General features: G+C 40.1%; 1 protein-coding gene across 7 annotated transcripts in view; it reads right to left on the bottom strand.

The window, feature by feature from the left end:
- ARL15 (ADP ribosylation factor like GTPase 15) overlaps positions 1-26,580 on the bottom strand; it is a 191,428-nt gene that overhangs the window by 44,107 nt on the left and 120,741 nt on the right. The window contains exon 7 of one of the 7 annotated variants that reach the window (XM_053408381.1): positions 17,412-18,203. The exons of the other annotated variants lie outside the window; for them this stretch is intronic. Coding sequence (XP_053264356.1) covers positions 18,159-18,203 — 45 coding nt within the window. The 3' untranslated portion in view covers positions 17,412-18,158. Of the gene's footprint in view, positions 1-17,411; positions 18,204-26,580 lie in introns of those variants that run through there. 7 annotated transcript variants of the gene reach the window in all.

Raw genomic sequence — 26,580 nt, forward strand, 5'->3', positions numbered from 1 at the left:
TATGGTGGCAGTTTCTACAGAGAGATCCTGAGAGTGATGTGATGGAGGATGTCACAGAGTTCACCTGCATGCCATGATATAACAATAGCAACCAGAAAGGCTTTCCTGAGGAAAGGAGATGCAAGTCACAAGAAGCCTAAGGTTCAAACAGTTTACATGATAGCTGGAATAGGACTAGAAAGAAGCTTTGACAGCTGGCTTAACAAATACATGCACTTTAAGATGATGCTGCAAGAAATAGTTCATCAAGTTGAAGTCACTAATAAGACAGCAACTCTTTGACAGGAAAGTAAAAAGCACATTTTGGCCATATGGATTCACAGTAAGGAGAAAGTGAATTCTGAACATCTCAGATGAAGATGCTAACAAAAAGAGGGCCAAAAAATGGCAATTTCATCAAATTTCCATCAAAAATAAGACAGCCACTGCAGCTGCTAGCATCTATATAGTCACCTAAGGTAAATAATAAAAAAAAAGGTAAAGGATCCCTAAACAGTCCAGTCAAAGGCGACTATGGGGTGCAGAGCTCATCTCACTTCAAACCAAGGGAGCTGGCATTTGTCCAAAGACAGCTTTCCAAGTTATGTGGCCAGCATGACTAAACCACTTCTGGCTCAACAGAACACCGTGATGGAAGCCAGAGTGCACAGAAACACAATTTACTTTCCCATCACAGCAGCACCTATTTATCTACTCACGCTGGTATGCTTTCGAACTGCTAAGTTGGCAGCAGCTGGGATAGAGCAACGGGAGCTCACCCCACTGTGTGGATTCGAACCGCCGACCTTCTGATCCTGTACCCAAATAGGGTGAAGAAAAAAACTAACAGCAATTAACAATGGAGGCCAGGAGGAAGGAGCGCAGCCTAAATGGAAATGATGGTTCCATTTAATAGGTGTTGTGGGACCCATCAAAAAGACTACAGCATGCCACTGAGTCTTCCCCCCCAAAAGTACAAAGGATCAGCTGAGAAAACAGGGAGAAGGACTGATGAAAACACTTCTGTCAGGAAGATGCTGTTCTCACTCAGTGTGTACTGTAGGACCTGTCACCCCTTCAGTCCCAAGGTGCTTGAATCCATCACAGGAAAAAAGACCCTGTGCTGACCAAGAATGGGTCAGTAAAAAATGAAAAAAACACACCTCTAAATAAAATATTAACTACCATTACAAATATATTGAAAGGAAAACACAAGGGAATTTCATTTCATTTCATATTTTGTGAGAAGAATAAGGGATGGAGGGAGGGAAACAGGAATGTTCTTTTTAACTAAAACACTTTTGAGCATGAGTAGGAGCATCGTTTCCTACTAGGGAACACAGGATATATTAGTTCCTTTGCCTCCCAAATGGAATCAGGAGCCATAAAAATTGAAAATCCCATTCTCCCTAACAATTATTTCCAATCAGGGAATTCTATGGGTGCAGAATCCTGTGTGGGAGTTCAAAGAGACCATGACGAATTATTAAGATATGTAAATTAAAAGATAATTAAACCACTGATTTAATCTTTACTACGCATCTTTCTTTTTTAAAAGTTTTTTAATCCACACAGTTTTTGGCACATTTCATACTTTCTTTTATTCTAATTTTTTTAGTGTTGGCTATTTACAAACAAGTTAATACTATACTGGAAAACTGTGAAGAATATGGTTCAAACACACACAGGAGAGGGGGGAAATCCTTCTGCATCTATCTTGTCTTGATGCCCTTCTGAAGAGCAGATTCATCTGTATATTACTTAAACTTCCCCAATGAAATTCAGGTGAAATCCCTGAGGCTCTATAAACAGTATGCACTTAGCTCAACTATACAACATGGTATTTGCCAAGGGGGAATTAATTATGTTTAGCTTGGTCTATTAAGAGTACCATTCAGTGTACAATCATTGTATCACTACATGATAAACAAAGAATTAAATCTTGAAAGCAACATGATCTACATTGCCGTGGAGAAAAAACAGTTTCCTATTAGGTTTTTGAAGACTTTAATGTCATTAACAGCATCTTGCATAATTATATCACACGTAATACCTATTATTGAGGTCTATAAAACTATGAGAAAGGTGTATGAAATTATGCATTGTGTGGAGAAAGTGGAGAAGGAAAAGCTTTTCTCCACTCCACCTAATAGTAGAACTCAGGAACAACCAGTGAAGCTGAATGTTGAAAATTCAGGACAGACAAAAGCGGACAGTTAAACTAAGCAATCCACTCCTACAAGAGGCAGTGATGGTCACCAACTTGGATGGCTTTAAAAGAGGATTAGACAACTTCATGGCTATGAATGGCTACTAGTCACAAAGACTCTGCTTTGTTTTAACTGTTGGAGGCAGTATGTGCCTGAATACCAGTAGCTGAGAATCACAAGTGTGGAAGAGTACTTTTGCAATCAAGTTCTGCTTCATATAGGCATAAAGGTAAAGGGTAAAGGGACTCCTGACCATTAGGTTCAGTCGTGGCCGACTCTGGGGTTGCAGTGCTCATCTCGCTTTATTGGCCGAGGGAGCCGGCGTACAGCTTCCGGGTCATGTGGCCAGCATGACTAAGCCACTTCTGGCGAACCAGAGCAGCGCACGAAAACGCCGTTTACCTTCCCGCCGGAGTGGTACCTATTTATCTACTTGCACTTTGACGTGCTTTCAAACTGCTAGGTTGGCAGGAGCAGGGACCGAGCAATGGGAGCTCACCCCGTCGCAGGGATTCGAACCTCTAACCTTCTGAATGGCAAGTCCTAGGCTCTGTGGTTTAACCCACAAAGCCACCCACGTCCCCCTATAGGCATATCCTTACATTATTTTTGGTCCAAACCTCTCCGGTCAGATTAACATTTTCTGAGATATTCTGAGAGATCCAAATGCATTTATTTGTTATTGAAAGCAGATATAAGGTACCCCTGCCCGTATGGGCCAGTCTTGACAGACTCTAGGGTTGTGCGCCCATCTCACTCAAGAGGCTGGGGGCCAGCGCTGTCCGGAGACACTTCCGGGTCACGTGACCAGCGTGACATCGCTGCTCTGGCGAGCCAGAGCCGCACACGGAAACGCCGTTTACCTTCCCGCTGGTAAGCGGTCCCTATTTATCTACTTGCACCCGGGAGTGCTTTCGAACTGCTAGGTTGGCAGGCGCTGGGACTGAACAACGGGAGCGCACCCTGCTGCGGGGATTCGAACCGCTGACCTTTCGATCAGCAAGCCCTAGGGGCTGAGGCTTTTACCAACAGCACCACCCGCGTCCCTTGAAAGCAGATATACCATATATATATGAAAGCAGATATACCATATATATTAAATCAACTCTGGTATGAAATTATCAGATTTTAGGAATTAAAGGTATGTTTTGAAATGAATCATGAGAATACATGCCCTAGAGTTGGCACATCTCTGTTCTACTATTTAGTCTGTCATTCTGTTGAGACAAATAGATAACACCAAGACTGTGCTTGTGATAGCTCTAATAGGCACTGACATGCTTCCAAGCTAGATCTGCATAACAGTTGTGGTCATTATCCTATTGTCAGTACTCAAGTGTTTCAGGTCATCCACTTCTCCCTTATTATATGGAATTGTTCATGAACTTATTGACTATATGTCTGTAACAATATTGTAGCTCACGTAGTGACTAAAACATGGTGACTAAAAGGTTCAACTAAACAACTTATAAGAAATGTTCAAGAGGAATTTTGCCTTTAATGAAGTCAGGGCAATGTTTCACCCTACTTAGCACTCTCAGATTCTGACTGATGGCAAGTCCTGTATATTTATAAGTAAACTGTAAACTATAGCATGGTGGTGGACAATAAAATTATTAAAACATCACAAGCATTTTAAAATTATAAAAGACACAATAAGTGGCCAACACTGTATTCAATCAATGCTATAAAGATACTTGGTGAAACAGAAATATTCCCAGCAGGTGACGATTGAACTGTATACAGAGCCTGAAGCAGAGTCCAATATGTGTCTGTGCACTTGGTTTAGTATGTAGTCAGTCTGCAACTCAGCTCATACCTATTTCTATAGCCAAGACACTCTAGAACAGTTAATGTATGTGCTGAACACAGAGTGTAGCCATGCCAAATTCAGCTCAAACTGATAATTATGGCATTCAATCATCATCATATCAAAATCATCAGTAGAGCTTTAAAAGAAAGTTTGCTGCTCTGATGTCTCAGTTTGGGGCAGTGGCGTTGGAAACAAACAACATATAGCCACCTTCAAATATTTAAAGGACTGTCACATGGAAGAGGCAGCAACCTTGTTTTCTCCTACTCCGAAGGATAGGACCCAAACCAATGGGTTCAAGTTACAAGAAAGGAGATTCCGACTAAACATCAGAAATAATTTTCTAACAGTCAGTGCTGTTCAACAGGGGAACTGTCTTCCTCGTAAGGTGGTGGGCTCTCCATAACTGAAGGTTTTTAAGCAGAGGTTGGATGGCCATCTGTCATGGATGCTTTAGTTGAGATTCCTGCATTGCAGGGGATTGGACTAGATGACCCTTGGGATCCCTTCCAACTCTACAATTCTATGATTCTAAAAGGCTTAGTCAGCCAATGATATAAGTGACATCCCAGCACCATACAGAGGTCTATAGCTAGAATGGCATCAGCTGAGTCACACTACAAGATGAGTGCCTTTTCTCACATTACAGAAGACTGGAGAAGACAGGATGGTTTTCAACTGTTCAGAAAAGCTATACAAAAATCGGATTTGTTGTTGTTTTTTGAGGAAAGGCTTGACAAATGCAACTTTGAACAAATGTGTTAACATACTGGATAACAGTCTCAGATCCTCCTGGCTGATTTTCACCAGCTAGGATGGGCACTGATTCAACTTACAACTGATTGCTCACATTTTTCCAACCACACCCATCACATTAGTGGGTTATATTAGGACAAGACAGAACTTCCACATTCTTTGGTTTCAGGCTCTTCCTTCAAATCATCACACAGTCATGGGCTATTCAAATATGAAATACTTGGGAAATTAATACAAGTTACCCATAACTCTAGGCAGAGACAAACTGATTTACTTGGGCATTTTTCACTCTAGGACAATTTAGTTAGAGATATGCTATTCTTATAGCAATATAGCACAGATTCTATGCCATTACATCTGCCATCAATCCAGAGATAGTTTTAGGCTAAAAGAAAACACCCACAACCACACCTCAATTTGTTATATCTTAATTTTGTTCTAGTATCCTTCGAGAGCCAGTGTGGTGTAGTGGTTAAGAGTGGTAGACACGTAATCTGGGGAACCGGGTTCGCTTCCCCGCTCCTCCACATGCAGCTGCTGGGTGACCTTGGGCTAGTCACACTTCTTTGAAGTCTCTCAGCCCCACTCACCTCGCAGAGTGTTTGTTGTGGGGGAGGAAGGGAAAGGAGAATGTTAGCTGCTTTGAGACTCCTTCGGGTAGAGATAAAGCGGGATATCAAATCCAAACTCTTCTTCTTCTTCTTTAACCAGTTTACTCTTCTTTTTTCAAAAAAGGGGTCTGTAACCTACTCCGAGATGAATTGCAATGGAAAGGCTTTAATCAGTGTTTTTTTCTGGGAGGGGTGCAGGGGTACGCATACCCCTAAACACTTTGTGAATCTTTGTACTTTTACTGTATTTATTTTTCCCAATTTGAACTATAAAATGGTGATTTTCTTGAGTCAAAATGAGAGAACCCCTAAACATTTCTTTAGGGGAAAAAGCCCTGGTTTTAATTGTTCAGAATAAGTACTGAATTTGCATTTAGTTTGATCAGTGTCTGAGCAAATATGAAATGAAAGAACCTTAAGCAAGAATGACCTAAATACTCTCCTGGTACAACTCATCACCCTACCTGGCACAAATATGGATAGTATACCAGGACAAAGAAACCTCCAAAGATATTCTTGCAACAGCAAATCATGACAAAAGAAAACTAGAGCTCCAAATGGCTCACCCAAGAAGCCCCTTATGCATTTCAGGCAGTGTTGTTTTCTTTCTCTAATTCCATCTCTATACACATGCACTGCCTTTGTCACTCAACTTCACTGAACACTAACACACACTGATCTTTAAACTAAACTGCAGCTCTTAAATAATGCATTACTTCATAAGACACAAAAAAAATCAGTATTAAGATTTACTTTTTTATCAATTAACACAGCATTTAAAATACAGTATATAAATATAATTTAATAGAAGTTGTAAAAAATTAAGTACAAATATCTGTTGAAAGCAACAACTATAAAAACGTTTCTGCCTGCATCCTAAAAGCTCTCAAGTTACTAACTTCCCAATGCCTGGTTTTAAGTTACTCCACCCTTATTATTTAGGCCAAGTAAAAATAAATATATAATTGACCAAGGAGGAAAAATATTTTCCTTGTAACCTCTGATGAGGAAACTCTGGGTACACTTCCATAATATTTCACAGTATTTTAATGGCATAACTTTAAAGCATGCTAAAATTCTTCCATCAACATATAAAAGCATCTCAGCTCTATAAATAAACATCAAAACAGCAACTGAAATACTATCATAGCAACTCTATTGATGCCTGTGTGGCACCACAACACTTTAAAATAGGCTAACTAACAGGGTACAGCTAATGTACCCTGGTGCAATGACATCAACAATTGCAATCAAACAAATAACTAGCATGTTTGCATCTTTTCCTATCTTTATCATTTGAAACAGAGTTTAGTACTTTTCATTATTCGGGTGCAAAACAAAAATGCTCCAGAACAAGAATCAATTACCTGAAATTACAACAGAGCTGGAGAAAAACCAAACAAGCCACAGGCATAAAGACATAGAAATCTCTCTGCACCGAGACACAGATGAAAAGAGTGTGCTCATCACACCTGTCCTTGAAAGATCACTCAAGGTCAAATTAGCATGAGCATGACGTGCACAGCCTAGTGCGGCCTTCCCCAAGAAGGTGCACCCAAGATGTTTTGAGTCACAATCTGCATCATCCCTGACTATTGGCCGTACTGGCTAAAGCTAATGGCACTTCTAGTCAAAACATCTCAGAAGTGGAAGGTTTGAGAAAGCTGGCTGAGTGAATTCCCTGGACCTATGAAATATGCCTTTCAATTTCCCACCACACATTAGAGTCCAGTATTGACAGGTGTGAGTAAAGAAAAGAGCTCTCATATTTATCCTTTTTACCCTATATAGTGAAGTCCACATATATACACATATACCACAGCTTCTCATAGCACACAGAAGACCATTCTAAATGCCTAATTGGAGCAAGTGCTATAGCTATACCATCTATTTCATCCTGAAAAAATACATAAATATCAGTGTTAAGATCTCCACTTTAGCAGATTTAAAATTACTTGGCTTTAGACAGCCACAGATAAAAGTTGTAAATAATAACTGCTGTGTAAATGTACACATTCTTACAGATGAAACGTCAAACCATACAAAGAGGTCAGCTGTGTTTTAGTTAATAAAGCTTTTGAAGTTTTGTTTGACTTCCATTATGTGCTAGCAAGAGTTTCAAACACTAAAGGAAAACTGCTAAGATAACCCCATTAAAGATTATCACACACCTACTCATTTAATTAACAATACCATGCTTAAAATCACAGTATTCTAGCAAAAACAGATCTCCCATATTAAACAGTGTTGGCAAATCTTGCTAAGGGTATAGGAAGTCATTTCTGCATGGTACTGCAATTGATACCCACCAGTACAGCAGGAAGATTCCCTTCTTAGTGGTTGCCACTATGTGACCATCTACCCCAGCTCACTGATGGGAATTATTCCTCAGTGGACTATGTATGCAAAAGCATCAAACAACTGGCTCTGATCTTTGTAGATACCATTGCTGCAGTCATTTTGTGATTTAAAAAACATATATACAAGAGGAATATACACGAGTAGTCAACAGTTGCAGGGGGGAAGTCAGGCTGGCTTAAGCTCAGAATGAGCTCAGGCTTGCAAAATAGGTTAAAAATAATATTAAAAAGTTTCTTTGGCTATGTCTGAAGTAAGAGGAAGAACAAGCAAGTGGTAGGTTCTCTGCGTGGGGAAGATGAAGAAATGCTGTTGGGTGACAGAGAAAAAGTGGAACTGCTCAACACCTACTTTGTCTCTGTCTTCACCCAAAAGGAAAGTGATGCCCAACCTGGTGATAACAGAATGACATAAGAAGGGAACTGCAGCCCAAAATAAGAAAAGAGGTAGTAAGGGAACACCTAGCTACTTTAAATGAATTCAAATCTCCAGGGCCTGGGTTGAACGAGGTAACTGTTAGGTGGATTTGTAGTAAGTTGATTGACCGAACCCAAAGAGTACTCATTAATGGTTCCTTGTCATCCTGGAAAAAAGTGACAAGTGGGGTGCCACAGGGTTCTGTCCTGCCCGTTGTTGTTCAACATCTTTATAAATGACTTGGATGAAGGAAGAGATGACAACAAACTGGGAGGGGTAGCTAATGCCGCAGAAGACAGAATCAGAATTCAAAATGAACAAACAAAATGAATTTCAATGGGGACAAATGTAAGGTTCTGCACTTAGGCAACAAGAACTAGAAGCACAAAAATATAGGATGGGGGACCCCATTGTTCTGGATTATGTGAACTATTCTGCACTGTTCCAAGTATAGAGGAGCCAGAGTAAACAAAGTAATGATCTTGTGCACCCCATTCTGATCCAATGATCATACAAATTTATGTAATCATTATGGCCCTACTTCCTAATTAACAGCAAAAATACCGTATTTTTTGCCCTATAAGACTCACTTTTTCCCTCCTAAAAAGTAAGGGGAAATGTGTGTGCGTCTTATGGAGCGAATGCAGGCTGCGCAGCTATCCCAGAAGCCAGAACAGCAAGAGGGATTGCTGCTTTCACTGCGCAGCGATCCCTCTTGCTGTTCTGGCTTCTGAGATTCAGAATATTTTTTTTCTTGTTTTCCTCCTCCAAAAACTAGGTGCGTCTTGTGGTCTGGTGCGTCTTATAGAGCGAAAAATACGGTACATTGTGTGATTTATTTCCTTCTACCACAGTCAGCCAACAAAAACATCTGTTGGAGCAATATTATCTTTTAAAAAGTAAACAGCCAAACAAATGGGGAAATTTGTCAATTAGCTTTGCCATTTGGAATACTATCCTTATTAGCAACAATGACACTATTTCTTGGCAAGATGAATGCAATAAAATCATAAATTTTAAAGATAAATATAATTTAGCCTCTGACTCCTTCCATGTACTTGGTAATGTTAGCTCTAACATTGCCAGTAATTATCCTTCGTTCAGTGTCTATTCTGTATCTTGGGGCATTCCCAGAAACTCTACATTGCAAAGACTAGATGTTGGATTGTGGTGGCATGGAGCAGGTGTGTTTTTTATCAGTTACATTTGGCAAGACTTACTTTTTCATGACCTGGCTTCCAAGCCTTTGTAACCTCAAGGTTTGATTACTGTAATGTTGTGCTCTTGACTTCAGAGATAGTTCTGAGGCTTCAAGCTTAGCATAGAAAAATCTAAATCCTAAAGTGAGGTACATGGCACAGTAATTATGTTCCAATGTCTGGGGACAATTCACTGTGCACACTGTGACCTGTTCATTATACTTTACCTTAACCATTTCACCTGGCCAAAACTTCTGAGAGAAGGCAGGACAGAACAAAAACTTTTCTCACAACTTGATATGTGTGTGTCATATTCTGAAATATTAGTTGATTCCTCAGAACTTATGCCCCCAAAGAATGTACAAGGGAAAGGGAAAGTGTTTAGAACAAACTTCCAGGACTGCTTTCTCTCTCACCCAACCCCCCCACCCTAAAAAATCCTATAGCCAGTCACATGCAGGTAATCATCTTTTGTTAGTTTCCACTTCTTCCTCATCTGGATCAGTTTCAACTATGTGACAACAAAGAAATGAAACACCAAAATAGCAGCAGCTACATATCCTCCGCATGACAGTGTAATTTCTTTTGCCTTAAGGCAGTGTCTAGCACTGAAATCATAGTCTGTTTATTTCCAACTGGTGCTACATTAATATCAAAAAGGCTTAACTCTTCCTGATATGCATCTGAAGATAGATTGATGAATTTGAACACTATGTTCATATTAAAATTAGCAGAAGCACTCACTATTGCCAGTCCATACAGAATACAGGTGTGAATAACTAATCATTTAAGTTCATATGAGCAATAAAGATGACCTAAAACTATTATTTCAGTTATGACTACATATATATAAGTTCTTCAGACTTTTTCCTCTTTGAGGAACCACTCCATTTTAAAAAATACTTACACCTTTGCTGGCTATCCCAGGCCAATCTCACCATGGTTTTTCTTTCCCACACATTTTTATCCCTCTTCGCTGCACATATCTATGGTGGCCCCGTTTTTGCTTAAAATTAAAATATAAGATATAAACACGAAGTAAAAGAGTTTGCCTAGGTGTAGATAATGTGACTTGCATCTGAGTAAAAATGGTAACCTACCTCCCACAAAAACTAGCCACACACACAAATATATATGCGGATGCACAGATGCATACACAATTACACTCACCAGGGAGAATTCAGGAAGTTAATCTTTTTTGAAGGAGAGTGGGAGCAATAAAGAATACAACGTCTGATCAACTAATAGGTAGTGATGAGCAATAAAATGCCACTTCAAATTCAACTGACGTTATTTATGTTACACTTTGGGCCCAAGTGGCTCAGAACACCAACGCTATATTAGATGTCAGGGCATGTTTGCATGGTGAAGTGCTGAGAGAAGAGACTCTCATCTTACTTTACTCATTATTGTGCATTAAAAAACCCCCAAAACTACTGATCCTTCCAAACACACACACATTCACTCAAAACTCCGGAGAGGGATGTTGTTTTTCCTAGAGAACTGTATTCCACCAAAATACTGTTGTGCTTATTAGAGGTTTTTGAGAAGCTAGTTCCATCAGTTACTGGAATGATGAAGGGGAAGAATTTGAGTACCTCAGATGTTTTCTCACCATTCTCAAACCCACCCTTCAAGTGCATGTGGTTCCTAAGTCCTGGGTCCTGGGTTGTCCCAACCTGCGGATAAAGGCTTAACTCCCAGCAGAACACCATAAAAGATTACAGAATGGATTGATTGAAATCAGTTATTTAAATCAGCAAGAAAAATGTCAGTTTAAATAAAGTTACCCACTGATGCTTCTTCATTTGTATCTTAAACAGCAGTGCTCATCTGACTATTAAACTATGTTAATTTAAAGCGAAATAGAATTCTGCTTTCAATGTTGTCTCATTCTTGCATTATTTTGTCACACTGTACACATAGTGCATTATTTCCTTTGTTACCTATACAGCAGAAGGGGGGGGGGACTGTTGCTCATAGCCTGGATCTTGCCCAACTTCTAGTACCCCACCAGCAGCTTCTTGCCTTGGGAAAGTACCTCTCTTCCCTCTGGCATGCAGCCATTCCTAGAACGTCTTAAGACAGTGTTAGAAACTGAGAAATAAGAGCTAGGGGCTAAATGTTACCTTAAACCTAGGCTATGGGCGCAACAACGGCATCTCTAGGTGCACTTTTTTATAACAAGAATACAAAGCTGAAAGTGAATGAAAAGCAGCTAAAATAATATGTTCATTTTTCACATGGTCTAGTCCCTCCCCTGTCCACCCCCTAATATTCTTAAGAGGGTCTCTCCTATCCAGTGGCCCAGTGTCGCAATGCGAATTAAACACTTTGACACTCCTCTGCTGATCAGCAAACTATCAGGGGAATGTCTAAATATGTGTGTCTGCCTGACTGAATATGTGCTTGTGGGGTTAAGTGAACAATTCTATATGAGAGTCCCATTGAGTTCAATGACGATTTCTCCTAGGGAAGTAGGTATACAAATGCAGCCAAGAATGGGAACCAGCACAGCAGACAATTTTCCAGTGTGTTGCTCCTTTCTACTTCACCCTGCCCTGGCTCAGTCCCACCCTCCCAAACAGTATCAAACCTAGCCAATAGGTCAAAGCAGGTTTGCTACTTACTAGGAAAAAAATTCAGGTAGGCACAGTGTTATCAATATTTGAAGAATTGCTTCTTCGCTTACATAGAAAGGTATCCCTTAACTCAAATGGTAGATGACACTCATTCAGTTTAGAGAATAATTGTACAGCTAATATAGCCTTGTAAGCCCCTCTCCCCTACATATAATGGTTAATTTTCCTTGGGAGGGTTCTGATGATTAATAGGGCCCTCCTCTGCTCCATAAGCCTTTCAAAGGATTTTTCACTCATCTCCTATCGTTTCATCTCCTGTCACACTTAACTTGTATCCCAAGTTGCCAGCTTCTTTCATCCTACCTGCTCCTTCCACATTCACTACTTCTCCCGGTTTTGTTAGCCTTCCCCTCCATTCCCACTATTATTACTACTTTTGGGGCTACTGCTACTATAGTTGGTCTAACCAAAAAGTTCCTGCATGACTTGGGCTGCAGTGTTTATGCCCACAAGTTTGAGAAACAATTGCGTAAGGCACCTGATGAGAAGCATCATATGCACCCAGGTATTTTGAAGCAGAAATTTCTTCCTGTGCCTTATTAAATAGGACTTAAATGGTGGTCATCAAACTCCTGAAAGATGGACATGGTGTTTCTAAAGCTTAAAACTCTTAACACTGGCATGTTGATGAGAAGAAAGTGGGATTTTGATAGAAAGGAATGACTTAATTGGGCACGTCAGACATTGTAGGTTAACCTACACTTGTTCTGTGAATTTAGCAATTGCCTATTGGTATGATGATCATTCCAAAAGGGTGTAGCTTGTTATGCTTACTAATTAGATAGATTTAAAGCATTTTAAAGACAGATGCTATAATGTGATTTATGGATTTGTTCTGTCACCTGGGAATGACCTCCTGAACTCTGCCTTACAAGTCTAGCACTGCCACTCATTTCAAGAGGTAATCTCCCTTTCAAGGGAAGCGTTTGATACTTCTTCTTGAAGCAACAATAAAATGCTGCAAATGAATCGACACAAAATCAAAGGGAGTACTGCTAACAAGAACTTACATATGCAAATACAAGCTTTAAGGCTTGAAAGATTTTCACAGGGCAAATTATGAAGACTACAATGGACTGGAGCAATATAATTACAATGCAGGTTAAGAGATTGTGCAACAAACAGAAAGTTAGGCATGCCAAAACCCTACTGCAATTGGTAAACTCGCTTGTACAATCCATAATTAAGCACCGAGGTCCCAGTGACTGATATTTGTTTCGTAGTACATCTGTATATCTGTTATCAACTATATGGCTGGAAGAATGATTAGAGATGTTGTTTTTTTAATTGCTGCCTCTTCTAGGATCGACTCATTGATGAACTCTCCTGCTTTGGGTCACAGGACTAAGTCATTAATATCAAGACTTAGACACTAAGTAAATGCTCAGTTAACATCTATTGAAGGTGACTTCTTCAAAGCTTCCTTCTGAGACTGACATGCACTGATTAGCAGAATTCAGCATCCACTAGCTTTTTGCACATTATCTACATTGATAAGAACGCTCCATGAAGAAACACTAGATGAATAACACTAATGAATCTTCCCACCTTAACATCAATACATCATGAAATAGGAAGTTATTGGCCAATTATGAGAGCAACAATAAAAACTGGTTCATGAAACGCTCAAACTATCCAGCAAAATCTTTGGCTGCATTCACGTGGCTGTTTATTCCATTTTCACAAGGTTTCCCTAACTGTTAATTTCCACATTACAGTTGAGATTTCGCACGGTGTAAAAGGCATTTCCAGAACTATCGTGGAATATAGCGCATTATTGGCAAATGGATTTTTTTCCTGGAGGCAAATAACACAGATATGAGCTACAGAAGTGGATTTTATATTGTGTGAAAGCTCAAATATAATACAGAACTTAACAGTTAAGGAAAAGTCATGAAAATGGAATAAACTGCCATGTTAAGGCAGCTATAAAACAATCTGCACAAAATATGAAGAACTGAGATCCTGTTTTCTAAACACTTTAGTCAGCATTAATAGCTACAGAAAGCAGTTTCAAGAGATATCTATAGCAATGGCATTATAATTGTTAATTTAAAATATCAGCTCTTTATTTATTCAGCATGTAAGGAGACAAAAAGAACCTTAACATATTTCCCTTCTTCCATTATGGAAGCACTATTTTATTTATATCTATGACTTACTATAACATATGTTATAGGTTTTTGCTTATTTTGAGGCTGATGAATAAAAAAAAGGCACTTTTTGCAGAATTTGTTAGGGACCTTCACACAAGGAGGCAACACAGACTATTTCATAACTTGCTACCCTTTTCCAGTCAAGATAGCCTCACAGAAACAATATATTCAACCAAATTACTGAATTTCTCATGACAAAATGACATTTTGAAACAGCAGGTTGCATGAAAACTAGCGATCTTATCATCTAAACTGTTTTCACAAACATTAGAATACGTTTATCCTACTTTCAGATATTAAATAACAATGACAAATTACAATATCTTTAAAAAGGTTTGAGGAACTTATTTCTGTGAATCCCCATACAAACTGATTCATATCCCCAGAGTGGAACTTTGTTCCCTGCCTGCTTTCCCCCTATTGAAGTTCACAGATTTAAATGAAAATGTTTGTGCAGATTAGCAAAAATTGCAGCTGAATGAAGAAATAGGGTTAAAGAGGCCTATCTGTGAGCAAATACAAAAGTGACAGTGCCCATAAATATACTGAGTCAGACCATTAGTCCATCTAGTTTAGTACTGTCTATTTTGACTTCGCAGCTGTTTTCCAAGGTTTGGGGCATAGGCCTCTACCTGGAGATTGTCAGGGATTGAATCTGGAACCTTCTGCATTCAAAGCATAGGCTCTACCATTGAGCTATGTGCCTTCCTCAAGCTTTTGCTTAGCATGTCATTTGAACCAGGACTTGCAGTTTGTCTCTGGTTAGCCTACAGCTCCGGGTTAGTGAGAAGTCCTGAGTCCTGAGTCACACAACACGCTAAGCCAAATCCTAGCCTAGCTTAGCTTGGGACAAGAATAAACTGGACAGTGAAGAAGTAAACTGGCTGGTTAGTGTGAAAAGAGCTTAACCATGAGTCCTGATTCAGACAACATGCTAAGCCAAACCCTAGCCTAGCTTAGCTTGGGACAAGAATAAACTGGACAGTGAAGAAGCAAACTGGCTGTGAGTACACATCTTCATCCAGCCTTTGTAACCCAGAGTTTGGCTTATCATATGTCAGGGCTGGAGTCAGATGCAGGTCAGCCGAAGAAGCAGAGCCAGTTGTCAGTGAAGTTAACTTTTTATTCAAAGCAATGAACATATGATGAGAAACACTCTCGGAGCGGTTGCCAGGACTGGCGGTCCCTGCCTTCCACCCCCTCTAAGACTCTTCTGCCGGATGTTTTCCAAGCAATCGCAAACTGTGTCTGGGCATCTCTTTTGTTCTGCCCTACGCACCACTTGGCCATGTCCTTGGAGACAAGGTGGGAGGGGAGCTTGTCACAGTAGGAGAGGCAGGTTCCCTGTTTGCTTCTGGAGCCTCCTGCTTCAACCTCTGAGTCTGAACTGCTTCCTGTCACAGGCTCTCCCTGCTCACTAAATCCTGTTGCCCCTTCGAGCATCCCACACGTCTCCCTCTGATCTCTCCTCAGTGTCCCACCACCAGTCCCCAGGCTTTGAGCCTTTCTCCTCTGGGGGTTTCCCGGCTGGTGTCTCCCACCACACCTCATCATCCAGCCAGTCCCTGATACCATGTCATGCAAACCAGCTCAAGATGTTGTTTCATTCAGGTTTTTACTGCCGTGGCAGAAAAATGCTACAATGAAAAAAAGCCAAGTGAACATTTGTTCTCTAAGTCAAATTTTTGCAAAATCTTATCCACAGACTCCTAGCAATATAAACATTGCAGTTAAGTACAAGTCATGAGTTATGGCTCCTAAAGGATGCACTGAGATTTTCTACGGCAACTATATGAGCATTTTAGGATTAATGCATTTAGCCTATTCCATATTTCTTTCTTCATAATACTGTTAGGATGCAAGCCCAGCTAGGACAGGTTTGAGTGAATTTTTGCATTCCCTAGGATTAATATACATACTTATCTGTTAATTTAAAAAGCAGCTACACCCTATTTTATGGATTAGCTTCAACAGTACTACAATAACCCATTCTCTTAAGGCTGAAGCCCAAGTTGTATGCCTTCCTGCATCTTTTCTATTTGGCTGGGGTTGTCAACAGTTGATTGGAGAAGATCTAGCCCAGTTGAATGGGGGGAGGTGAGAATAACTTGTACCTGATATAGGGCCACTGATTAAGACCCTGGTGCCAGATCCTATAATAACTTGCAATACCCCACTTGCTTGTATCACATCAATCAATCTCCTTTATTGGCATAGTAAGAGTATGTTGTATACATGGATTGAAACACAACACAGGTAACAAAACACAGTAGGAGGTACTTTCAGATAAAACTGTCCAGACATCCTAAGATACAAAGGTATGGTGACATAATTACATGGTGTCACTTAAAAGTCTTGCCACATTCTCCACAACGTCATTCCTACAATTATTCAACAGATAGGTCACCCTGGAAGAGTCAGTATGATAGTGTGACGCCTCCTTCAATAAGGGGGCCAAATATTTGTCATATATTTTTATATATAGAATGGGCAATGAAATAAAATGTGTGTGATGGATTCGTTGTATCACATAAAATGGCCACAGGCTCATCTCATCATCATCTGTTTAGGATCCTAGTTTATATTTTCCAAATCTATAAACTAGCCTCCCCCTTTCCAGGTGCTGCCCCAAACCTGCAGACTACAACTCCCATCAGCCCTGATCCTTGGTCTGCAACATCTTGAAGGTATGAAATTGTGGAAGGTTGGTATGCTTTTACCATTCACCTTTTTTTTAAAAAAAAAGTTGTTTATAATATTGTTTTTAATGCTGTAGTCTGCCTTTGGACCTTAGGGTGAAGGATGGGAAATAAATAACTAGGTACCGTATTTTTCGCCCTATAGGGCGCACCGTCCCATAGGACGCACCTCGTTTTTTGGGGGGGGGAATGAAGAAAAAAAATGTATCCCCCCAGCTGCGGGGCTGGGGCTGGGGCGGGGGAAGCCCGAGCTTCCCCCGACCCCAGCTCCCAGAACAGGCTGCTGCCCGCAAGCCATGGGAGTTCCCGCCGGGCGCGCAAGGCTTGCGGACACCTGCCCGAAGCATGGGGCGTCCTCCGGAGGGCACCCCTTACTTCGGGCTGCAGGCTGCTGCCCGCAAGCCTTGCGAGCCCGCGGGAACTCCCGCCGTGCTCGCAAGGCTTGCGGATAGCTTTCCTTTCAGCGAAAGCCTGCATTCACCCCATAGGACGCACACACATTTCCCCTTCATTTTTGGAGGGGAAAAAGTGCGTCCTATAGGGCGAAAAATACGGTATCTATCTCGGCAAGCACATTTAGGGCACACATGACTAAGCTGGGGGGTGGGTGAAATCCCATTATGCAAGTGTAAATCCTTGCACTGATGGGATGGTTACTTAGCACAGCACTGGATACAAGCATAACCCAAAAGTGTAACCCACCTTGTATTCACCCTGGATGTGTAATGTATTTCCTATATTTCTGATTCTCATGTAACATGTTTTGGTTGATACTTCTGAGTATGTCAATGCTCTGTGCCCAGCACCTGTTAGCCTGGTGCCCAGCCCAGCTGACATTCCAAGCGTGTCCCTTAAATCCCCAGCTCCCCTGTGACTGTGCGAGCACAGACAGATGCAAACACAACAAAGAAAGCCAACACTGGTGCACACCAGCTATCATCATTAATAGGAGACGGAGTTACTTTCACTGTCTGGGAGGAGCAAGTGCTCCAGAGAGCTGCTGATGCATTACTCTGCACTTGATCCATTGGTCTACTGCTAACACAGATATGCACCTATATTTTGCCATCAGTTACTGGTGGCAAAAGAGAAAGTACCTTTCCCAAGAAGCGCTGTCCTTACCAGTAAACTAATAAACAGCTGTTTGCATCTTTAAGGTTAGGATCCTCCACCTTTATTTTGCAGATGGAACTCTAGTGGCACCCTGCAGTTCTGCACTTAAGTCAAAGTACAGACCGCGCTTGGAATATCTATTCAGGATTGCACCCTGCCCTCTCATTTGCTGCCTGATTTCTTTTAACACATGTCTGGCATAGCTTCAGCTCTTCAAACTGGCAGACTTTTGCTTAATTGCTGTGATGATCTGGAAAAAAATAAAATGATCAAGGCAGCGAGAGAGCAAGCACCAGGTGTACAGCTAACTATGCAAGATAAAACAATTCCTCCCATGCAAACAGATTTCTACAAGCTTCCTTTTGCTGCTTAATTCAAACTGTAGTAGCTTGAAATATTTAGTTCTTCAAAAGTAATGAGCAATAGTCTGCGAGCAAATAGGTGTGTTTTATATCATGCTTGTTCTGGTTGAACAGTATGACCTTTCTGCTAAGAAATTACAATTAGAGATAAAATTTGTTGGACAAGGTGATGACTACAGAAACAAAAACTGAAGTTGATAAGCAGCAACCAGGCATTATTGCTGGGCTTGCTCAGCATTTTCTTAACTGTCTCCTGGAAACTCTCACGTGGATATATTTCCCCATCCAATTTAGAATACAAGACTTTGCATGGCATTAAATAAAATACTACTCCAAAGGATTTTTGATAAACATTTAACTGTTTAGCAATACTAAAACAGACAGTTAATTATAGAAAAACATGTCAGTGCACATATGGCAGCAGGATAAATTATGCACATCTGGATTACTTTTGGCACGAAATACAGTGAAGTGTCTACAGCCAAATTTAGCAATCTGTCACTAACAATATGTACATTTATTTTGAAGATGTTAAGGCCTCAAAGTGATTTTAAAAAAAAAATCTTCATCAACTTTCCAGATCATCTTAAGAGAACAAACAGGTGACAAAACATATTGCTAAAATTGCCCATGGCTGTATAAACAGGAAGAATTTCAAATCTCTTGCAACAGACACAACAACATCCATAATTTAAAAGAATTCTATTCCCTCATTGATGTATGTTGAAATCTAGGATCAAAACATTTTACAACTAACAGGGGTAATCCGCACAGTAACTGGAAAGTCTTTTTGGTACTGAGCAATGGTATCTCTAGTAAAATATATCATCTGCCAACAATTATTATTATTATAGAGTAAAATACAACAGAATCACATGGTAAAAAGAGCGTATTTGTTATTTTGCAGGGCAGAGCTGAACAGAAAACAAAACAAAATGATTTGTAAATTAAGCTGCTCTTTTTTGGGTACAGCAAAAATCTAAATCTGGGCAAATGTGGATTACCATGCAAGACTGCAGAAATAAGTCTTATTGAATTCAATGGGCCTTACTCGCAGCTAAGTAGGGTTAGGATTGCAATGTAATTATTTTATGTAGTTATTGTTTTTATATACGTACTGCTTTTCTGCCCAAACACATAAGATGGATTACACTTTAAAATATCAACACAAACAAATGCTACAAAATATTCTCAGACTGACATCGAGAACACCAGCTGCCCGGATTGGGCTTCCTTGTTTCTGCCTTGCTTCAGGACACAGAGATCTCCAATTGCTAGTAAGGCAATAGTCTTATTCTTTTTAAAATTTCTATTCTGTCTAATTTCCTAGAGAAACTCAAAGTGGCTAGCAAATCAAATAAGAGAATATAAAACAGAAAAACGCCCACAATCTAAAGCCAGTCACAAAATAAAAATATTAGCATAAAACTAAAAGCAAAAGAATGGACAATTCCAAAGCAACCATTGAAGTATACACCAAACTAAGCCAATGACAAACTTTATGAGCTGAAGGTCTTTTTAAAAAGTAATATAAATAGGCTGCTAATATACATTCAGCCCAGGTTCTCCAGATGGCTTTAAAAACATGTTAAAAATGGAGAGCAAGCCTGTGATTCCCTGTCCAACCTAAAAATGGTGTGGGTGCAAAGGATCTGATGTATGGTGTTTGAAGACAACAGTGTATTGCCTCTACTCTAAAATAGAGAATCATTACGTATAAAACATATCCAAGAGTTGGAAAGAATGTATGCTTTACTGAACCATTTAATTCCTTCAGGGAAACAGACCCACCCTGCTTCTAAATGTAAATTCAAGTGTCTATATAACAAATTCAAAGCCAGTAACCCAGCCAGCACTGTGCTTCAGCTACAAGCCATGACAAACAACAAACCAGCATGATAAACAAAATAGCAGAACAAAACTTGTATGAAAATGGGGGTGAAAAAGGCAAAGTGAAAACAGCAAACAACCTGACATCACATCATCAAGGCAATCCTGACCCTCAGGAAACAAAAAAATCATTCCCAGCTCTGCAAAAAAAAGCAGCAACAAGGAAAAGTCCACCAGACCACATTGAGGGCTGGGAGTCTGGGGAGCACCCAAAATTATCCATGCTGCACTGAAGTGGTTGTAGAAGGGGATTATGGCACAATGTTGGAAATCCATGCCAAACACCAGCTTGGCCTTCCTGCTTGGCCCCTCAGAGGACTAGTCCAGTAAAACTGTCTAGCAACAGCAGCAGAGAACACAACAATTATCCTGACAAAGTGCCTGTATCACAAATGCAACCTATTTTACACAGAAGCTATAATTTACTGTAGACATGTTGGATACATTCTGAAGCAAGCTGTAATAACCCAAATTACATTTTTGTAAAAAATCCTTCCATATTGCTTTTGCAGTTTTGGCTCTTTCTTTCATTTATAACTGTATAAATGTTCAACCTTTCCTCAAATGCATGGTTATCTGTGTCCCCAACAGTCCTATGAGGTATGCTAGGTACAGAGTTGGTGACTGGCCTAAGGTCACACAGTGAGCTTCATGGCTGACCAGGAATTTGAAGCCTGATCTCTCAGGTCCTCTCAGCAAACTTTTTCAGCAGGGGGCCGGTCCACTGTCCCTCAGACCTTGTGGAGGGCCAGACTATATTTTTTTTGGGGGGGATGAATGAATTCCTATGCCCCACAAATAACCCAGAGATGCATTTTAAATAAAAGCACACATTCTGCTCATGTAAAAACACCAGGCAGGCCCCACAAATAACCCAGAGATGCATTTTAAATAAAAGCACACATTCTGCTCATGTAAAAACACCAGGCAGGCCCCCCAAATAACCCAGAGATGCATTTGAAATAAAAGCACACATTCTACTCATGAAAAAACACGCTGATTCCTGGACCATCCGCAGGCCGGATTTAGAAGGCGATTGGGCCAAATCTAGCCCCCAGGCCTTCGTTTGCCTACCCATGTCCTAGACTAACATCAGCCACTACACCAAGCCACTACCTTCCAGACTATGCCATAAATATCTCTACAGATCTCTTAATACTTCTCATTAGTTCTTTGTAGTCCAAAAGCAATGAACACAGAGGCAGACTGAATTTGATATTATATATAATTTTTAATGATACTGAAGTAAATAATTTAATCCAAATCGGAATGCTTTGTAATACTTGTTTCCTTCATAAAGATTTTAATAAGTTCCCTACAACTGAACTTTTGTGGAAGCCTGAAACTAGACTGCAGACAGGTAAAAAGTGTACAATGTAAGCTAATGTTATGATAAGCTATAGCAGCATAACCTTTGCTATGGGAATACAGCTAATAACTTGTAAGGGAATCCATGGATAACTTTTGTCAGCTACAGCTTGCATCAATCTTGTTAACACCCCTTTTATTATTTCAAAAGAATGTAATGCGATATTTCAAGTTTTGTTTTTATTACTATGTTCCTTTAGGTAATCCCCACAGTTCGTTCAGCCAATGCAACAAACTCACTCTCTGCTACAGCAAAACACATTTGTTGAAATTTGAAAGCAGTGCAAAGATCTAAAGGTCCACTGCTAGACAAATTTTCTTGCCAGGCACATGTACAAACATATCTTAGCAGACAGTTAAATTCTTCTAAGGTCAATCACTCAAAAATAATATAAATGGCTGCCTGCAAACAAATCTTCAGCAAACATTAGAAACCAATGCAGAGTTGAGGAAATGCATTCATATATCATAAGTATATCATGAAAAGTGTAAATTGCTTTCAAAAATTAAATATTAGAGCTTTGATTATAAATACACCATGGATCTTAAGTGCCAATTTTATTTAAAATGTCAACAAATACTGAGGAACAGATAGGAAAATACTGAAAACCTCATTAACAAATGACAGCATTTTAGTAATAATTACTTTGTGTTATTAAATCTCCACAGTGCACCAACCGGAGCCAGATACAAAACAGTAGCTATATGCAGGGTTCATGTGTGTGTGACAGAACCAAATACTAACTGGTAGTTCTGGAGGCAGAGCCAACTACCTACTGCACCCCAGGAGCTATGCCATTTCCATATACTGCTGCAAATCTACAGCTGAGTTCTAACAGACTGGAGACCCTAAAGGTCTTCTTTTTTATGGTGAAGACTATTTGTTAATTCCCATTTTCCACCTACCATGAAACCTATGCATTTTGCCTAAAGATGAAGAAGGCCTGGGTAAGAGTCAGTTCTTGCGTTTTCAGAGATGGAGAGCCAGTCATTGTTATGACTCTCCTTCCCAGGAAGCCTAGTTGCAGCCTTATTTGAATGTCAGCTATGTCCTCCCCCATTTCACCTTAAAACTAATACCATATGCAGACTCCATTGGTTTAATATCAGCTAAAATATTTTTCCTCTCATTCTCTCCCCCCCCCCGCCCCCAAATTTCTCTGGGCCAGTTTCAATCAAAAAGTTGTGCTATTGGGAGTCAGCACAATGAGTGCCGCTAGCACAATGGGGTTCCCCCACTCTCCTCCCCCCATCATGACCTCCACAAATTGGCTCTGTGGGGTCAGGAGAACTCCAATAGCAGACAGGAGAAGGGAGATTGTTCCATCAGCACAAGCATTCTACTTGCCTGACAGGGCAATAGTCTTAACACAATGTTGCTTTCCACCCTCTGTTTGCTATGTTTACTATGGAGAGTTCTGGAGAACTAAAAAGCTTGCACACTTTGGTTTTGCCCTAATATGGGACAGAACATCTTCCTTTACTTTACATAGCCATTTGATCAAACATACCATGAGTAACAAGATTCATGCCTGCTAGCTCTACCTCTCTAGCATACGTGTTCTTTGGACACTATGTAGAAGCATGCCCCTATACATCCAACCATCAGAGGGGATTGGGAGTTGCAAAATTAGAAGGGAGACAGGGTCAGCCAATGTAATCCCCTACTGCGCACTGGATCAACTGTCTGCACAGGAAAATTTATAAGGGGAATGTCATAGCTCAGGAGCAGAGTACTGTACCTGCTCTGCATGTATAAGAACCCAGGTTCAATTCATAGCATTTCCAGTTATGGCTGGGAATGTCCTCTGTCAGAAAGCCTGGGGAGTGAGTCCCTCCTTTGTCAGTGTAGACTGAGCTTGATGGATCAATGGCCCCGACTCAGTATCAGCTTCCTGCACTCCCAATACCAATATGTAGCAAGTAATATATATTTTAATGTGACACAACATTGTAGTAGCAAGGTAGAATTTTCTTGGCACTGCTGATAACTTAGCAAAATGTAACTTTTAAACTAATGTCTCATCTGATTACACTCAGGAACATTCTGTAATTTTAATCTGATAACGTGCCAGAAATATGCTCACAGTCTATATGTACACAGAAACACACAGACACACACATACACAATTAAAACAAGAACAGCAATTAATTACTAGCTTAAAAGTTAAACATACTTTTTGTACTACTACATTTGAGCTATTTGTATAATTAGCTGTAATCCTTATCATACCTTGTATGTTGTGTGCCTTACATTTGATATATCTAGGTATTGTCAACATAACTTTTTCTGATGGAAAATAAGTTTATTTTCTCCAGCCGGTGTCCCAATATAAATTACAGCAGGAAAGCAGACTTCTACAGTAAATCACATCTTATTTTGCAAGGCTTCAAGGTTTGAAGGACATCTCTGCTAAAGCTTTCAGTAACACGCAGCTTGCTCCCAGGGGCTTTAATTTGATGCTATGGTGGTCTTCACATTGTCTTTTTAAAAGTAGTAACTATGATACATGCTGAACAAAACCTTCTATTATTTGAGGGAACCAGTGCTAACCTTACATCTTGTGTTGTACGAGATGTGTCTATGCCATTAATTGCTTTTTAAACACTCTTTTATGGAGCAATAAAACTGGTGAGCTGGTAGACATGTCTAATGACTTTAACACAAAAGAACAAAAAAAGCACAAGACAAAAAAAGCATATACAGTACATAAAACAGTATATAGATTCCAACTTGGAACACAAGTTCTGCCAGCTCCTCCTCCAAGCAGTTCTTTTTTACCCTAAGAGGCTTTTGAAATATCTCATGAAGACTTGGCATATAAATATTTCAGAAGAAGAGAGAGGTATTGTTATAACACAGTAGGCTCCTGAAGCGTAAAAAGTGGCGTTTTCCAAGGGAATAGGCTTATTTTTCTAAGGCCAAATGTACTGTTTACATTTAATTAGCAACAGAATTAGAAGGCACAGTCCTATAAACACTCAGAAGGAGTAACTTCTGAGTAGGACAGTACAGGATGGCACCAAATACCTCTGTTCCACTTGTGCAATGGAGTTTCTTTCTATTCTCCTCTGCAGCCTATCACACACTCTCAAAATGTGCTCTGGAGGGTTGGAGGACCTTCCAAAGCTGATGGAGTGGCGTGTTCAGAGAAAGGAGGATAGAGGAGAGGAGAGGATGAGTGGAACTGTGCTTGTGCAGAATTGGATACAACCCTAAGATTTCCATGAATGACTACAAGGAGCCCACTATAGTCTTAAGGAGATGGGCCACAGTATCACTAATTTGAAAGTCAGATCTCCGATTGTGAACTAGTGTGAAAGTCAAGACAGTTGTGAAGCAAATGGTGGAAGGGCAGAGAACCTCAAGAAGATGCATCTGCTGCTTCCTGAATTTTTTTCTAGCTGAAAACAGCAGCATAAGTAAAATTCAATGTGACTACAACACATTAAGGAACTCAGTATTAGTTCTCAGCTCCTCTGACCTCAGAAATCATCCGCCTAACCATTTCTATCTAGAAAATCTCATATGCGGGCCAATTTGCCTATAGCCAATTTCCAGACATCCTACCTAGTTTTGGCAGGCGATTACATGCAGATAATTCTTGTTATTAAAGATCCCCATTGGTTGGTCAATTCCCTGACCAAAATTCAGCATCTAATATGAACTATTTAAAAATACCTATAAATCTCATTGAACATCTCAGTTGCTCAAACATTACGCAGTCTTTAATAAGAATTAGATTAAAAAGGACACAACTTTGTACAAGATAGTTTGACTATGGATGCAATTCTAAACACACTTATTAGCGAGTAAGCACCACTGACGATACTGGCACTTAATTAAACCACAAGAGTGAGATAATGTAAAACTATTATATTAAGATATAGAAAGTGTATATATGCAAATGCTTTGACCCTTTGTCTATGAGAAGTGGGGAGAGAAAGTATTAATATCTCAACTAGATATCATACTAAGAATTAAAATGACAAATAAAATCCTAATTTGGCATTACCGGAGTATATGGGGTAGTTTATGGAAATAATTTAATCCCCTTTCCAGAGAAGCTAGGAACACAGACCTCCCGTTCTTACACCCAGTTCTGTGATGTCTGGCCAACATTGTAATTAAACTTTCATACTTTCACTGGATAGTTTCCAGTGACTTACAACAGCATGCAAATGGTGCAGGTGCCTATAGTAGACTCCAAGAGACGGGGTGTGGGTTGGAAGTAGACTATATAGCCAGCTAAATGCTACCAGGTAGGAAAAGTTCCATGAAGTACTACAAGTAAGAGCAGTGCAGGCAGCAACACAATGATTGGGTACACAGATAAATATTGCAAAAGACTACTGTGTATGATCCTTTGGTATTCCAAGTCATTGGTAGCATTCATGTTTCTGCAAAAGTATGGTATTTATGCTCTGGGGAGAGGGGCAGCTTTCCAACAACATTTTTATGAAATTTTAAAGCCTTCAGTAATATTGTATTGCGAAAGCTGTAGATCACAGAATCGAAAGAGGAATCAGTGCAGCAAACCCAGTGGCAAAGCATCCGCAAGAAAAGGCAGTCCAGCCATCTCTTGAAGCTTTCCAGTGGGAGACCCCTCACGCCATTAAATGGTTCCGAAGTAGAACCGTTCTACCATTCAATCCAATGGTGCAAATATGAACGATCTGTTTGGTAAATACAAGGAGACCAGTTTGCACATTTTTATGCGATTTAAATTTTAAGGATGGGGTGAAAGTTTGAAGCAGGAGTGTTCTAATCATGTGAACATCCCTGCTCAAATGGTTGAAAGAACTGAGGTATGAGCAGCTCTTAATCTCCCTGCCATGTGTGTAGTATTTCAGCATGCCTCAATGGCAAGGACTTCTTCATTGGTTTTCACAAGGCCTACAAGTAGGAAAAGTGCTGCTGAGGACTGAAAGTTCACATTCCTTCCCACAGTGGATGTTTGGGGCAAAGGTCTTCTCTGTGGGGACTGAACTTTTACTTTTCCCAGC

The sequence above is a fragment of the Podarcis raffonei genome, chromosome 11 (genome assembly GCF_027172205.1).
Source record: "Podarcis raffonei isolate rPodRaf1 chromosome 11, rPodRaf1.pri, whole genome shotgun sequence".
Classification (NCBI taxonomy): domain Eukaryota; kingdom Metazoa; phylum Chordata; class Lepidosauria; order Squamata; family Lacertidae; genus Podarcis; species Podarcis raffonei.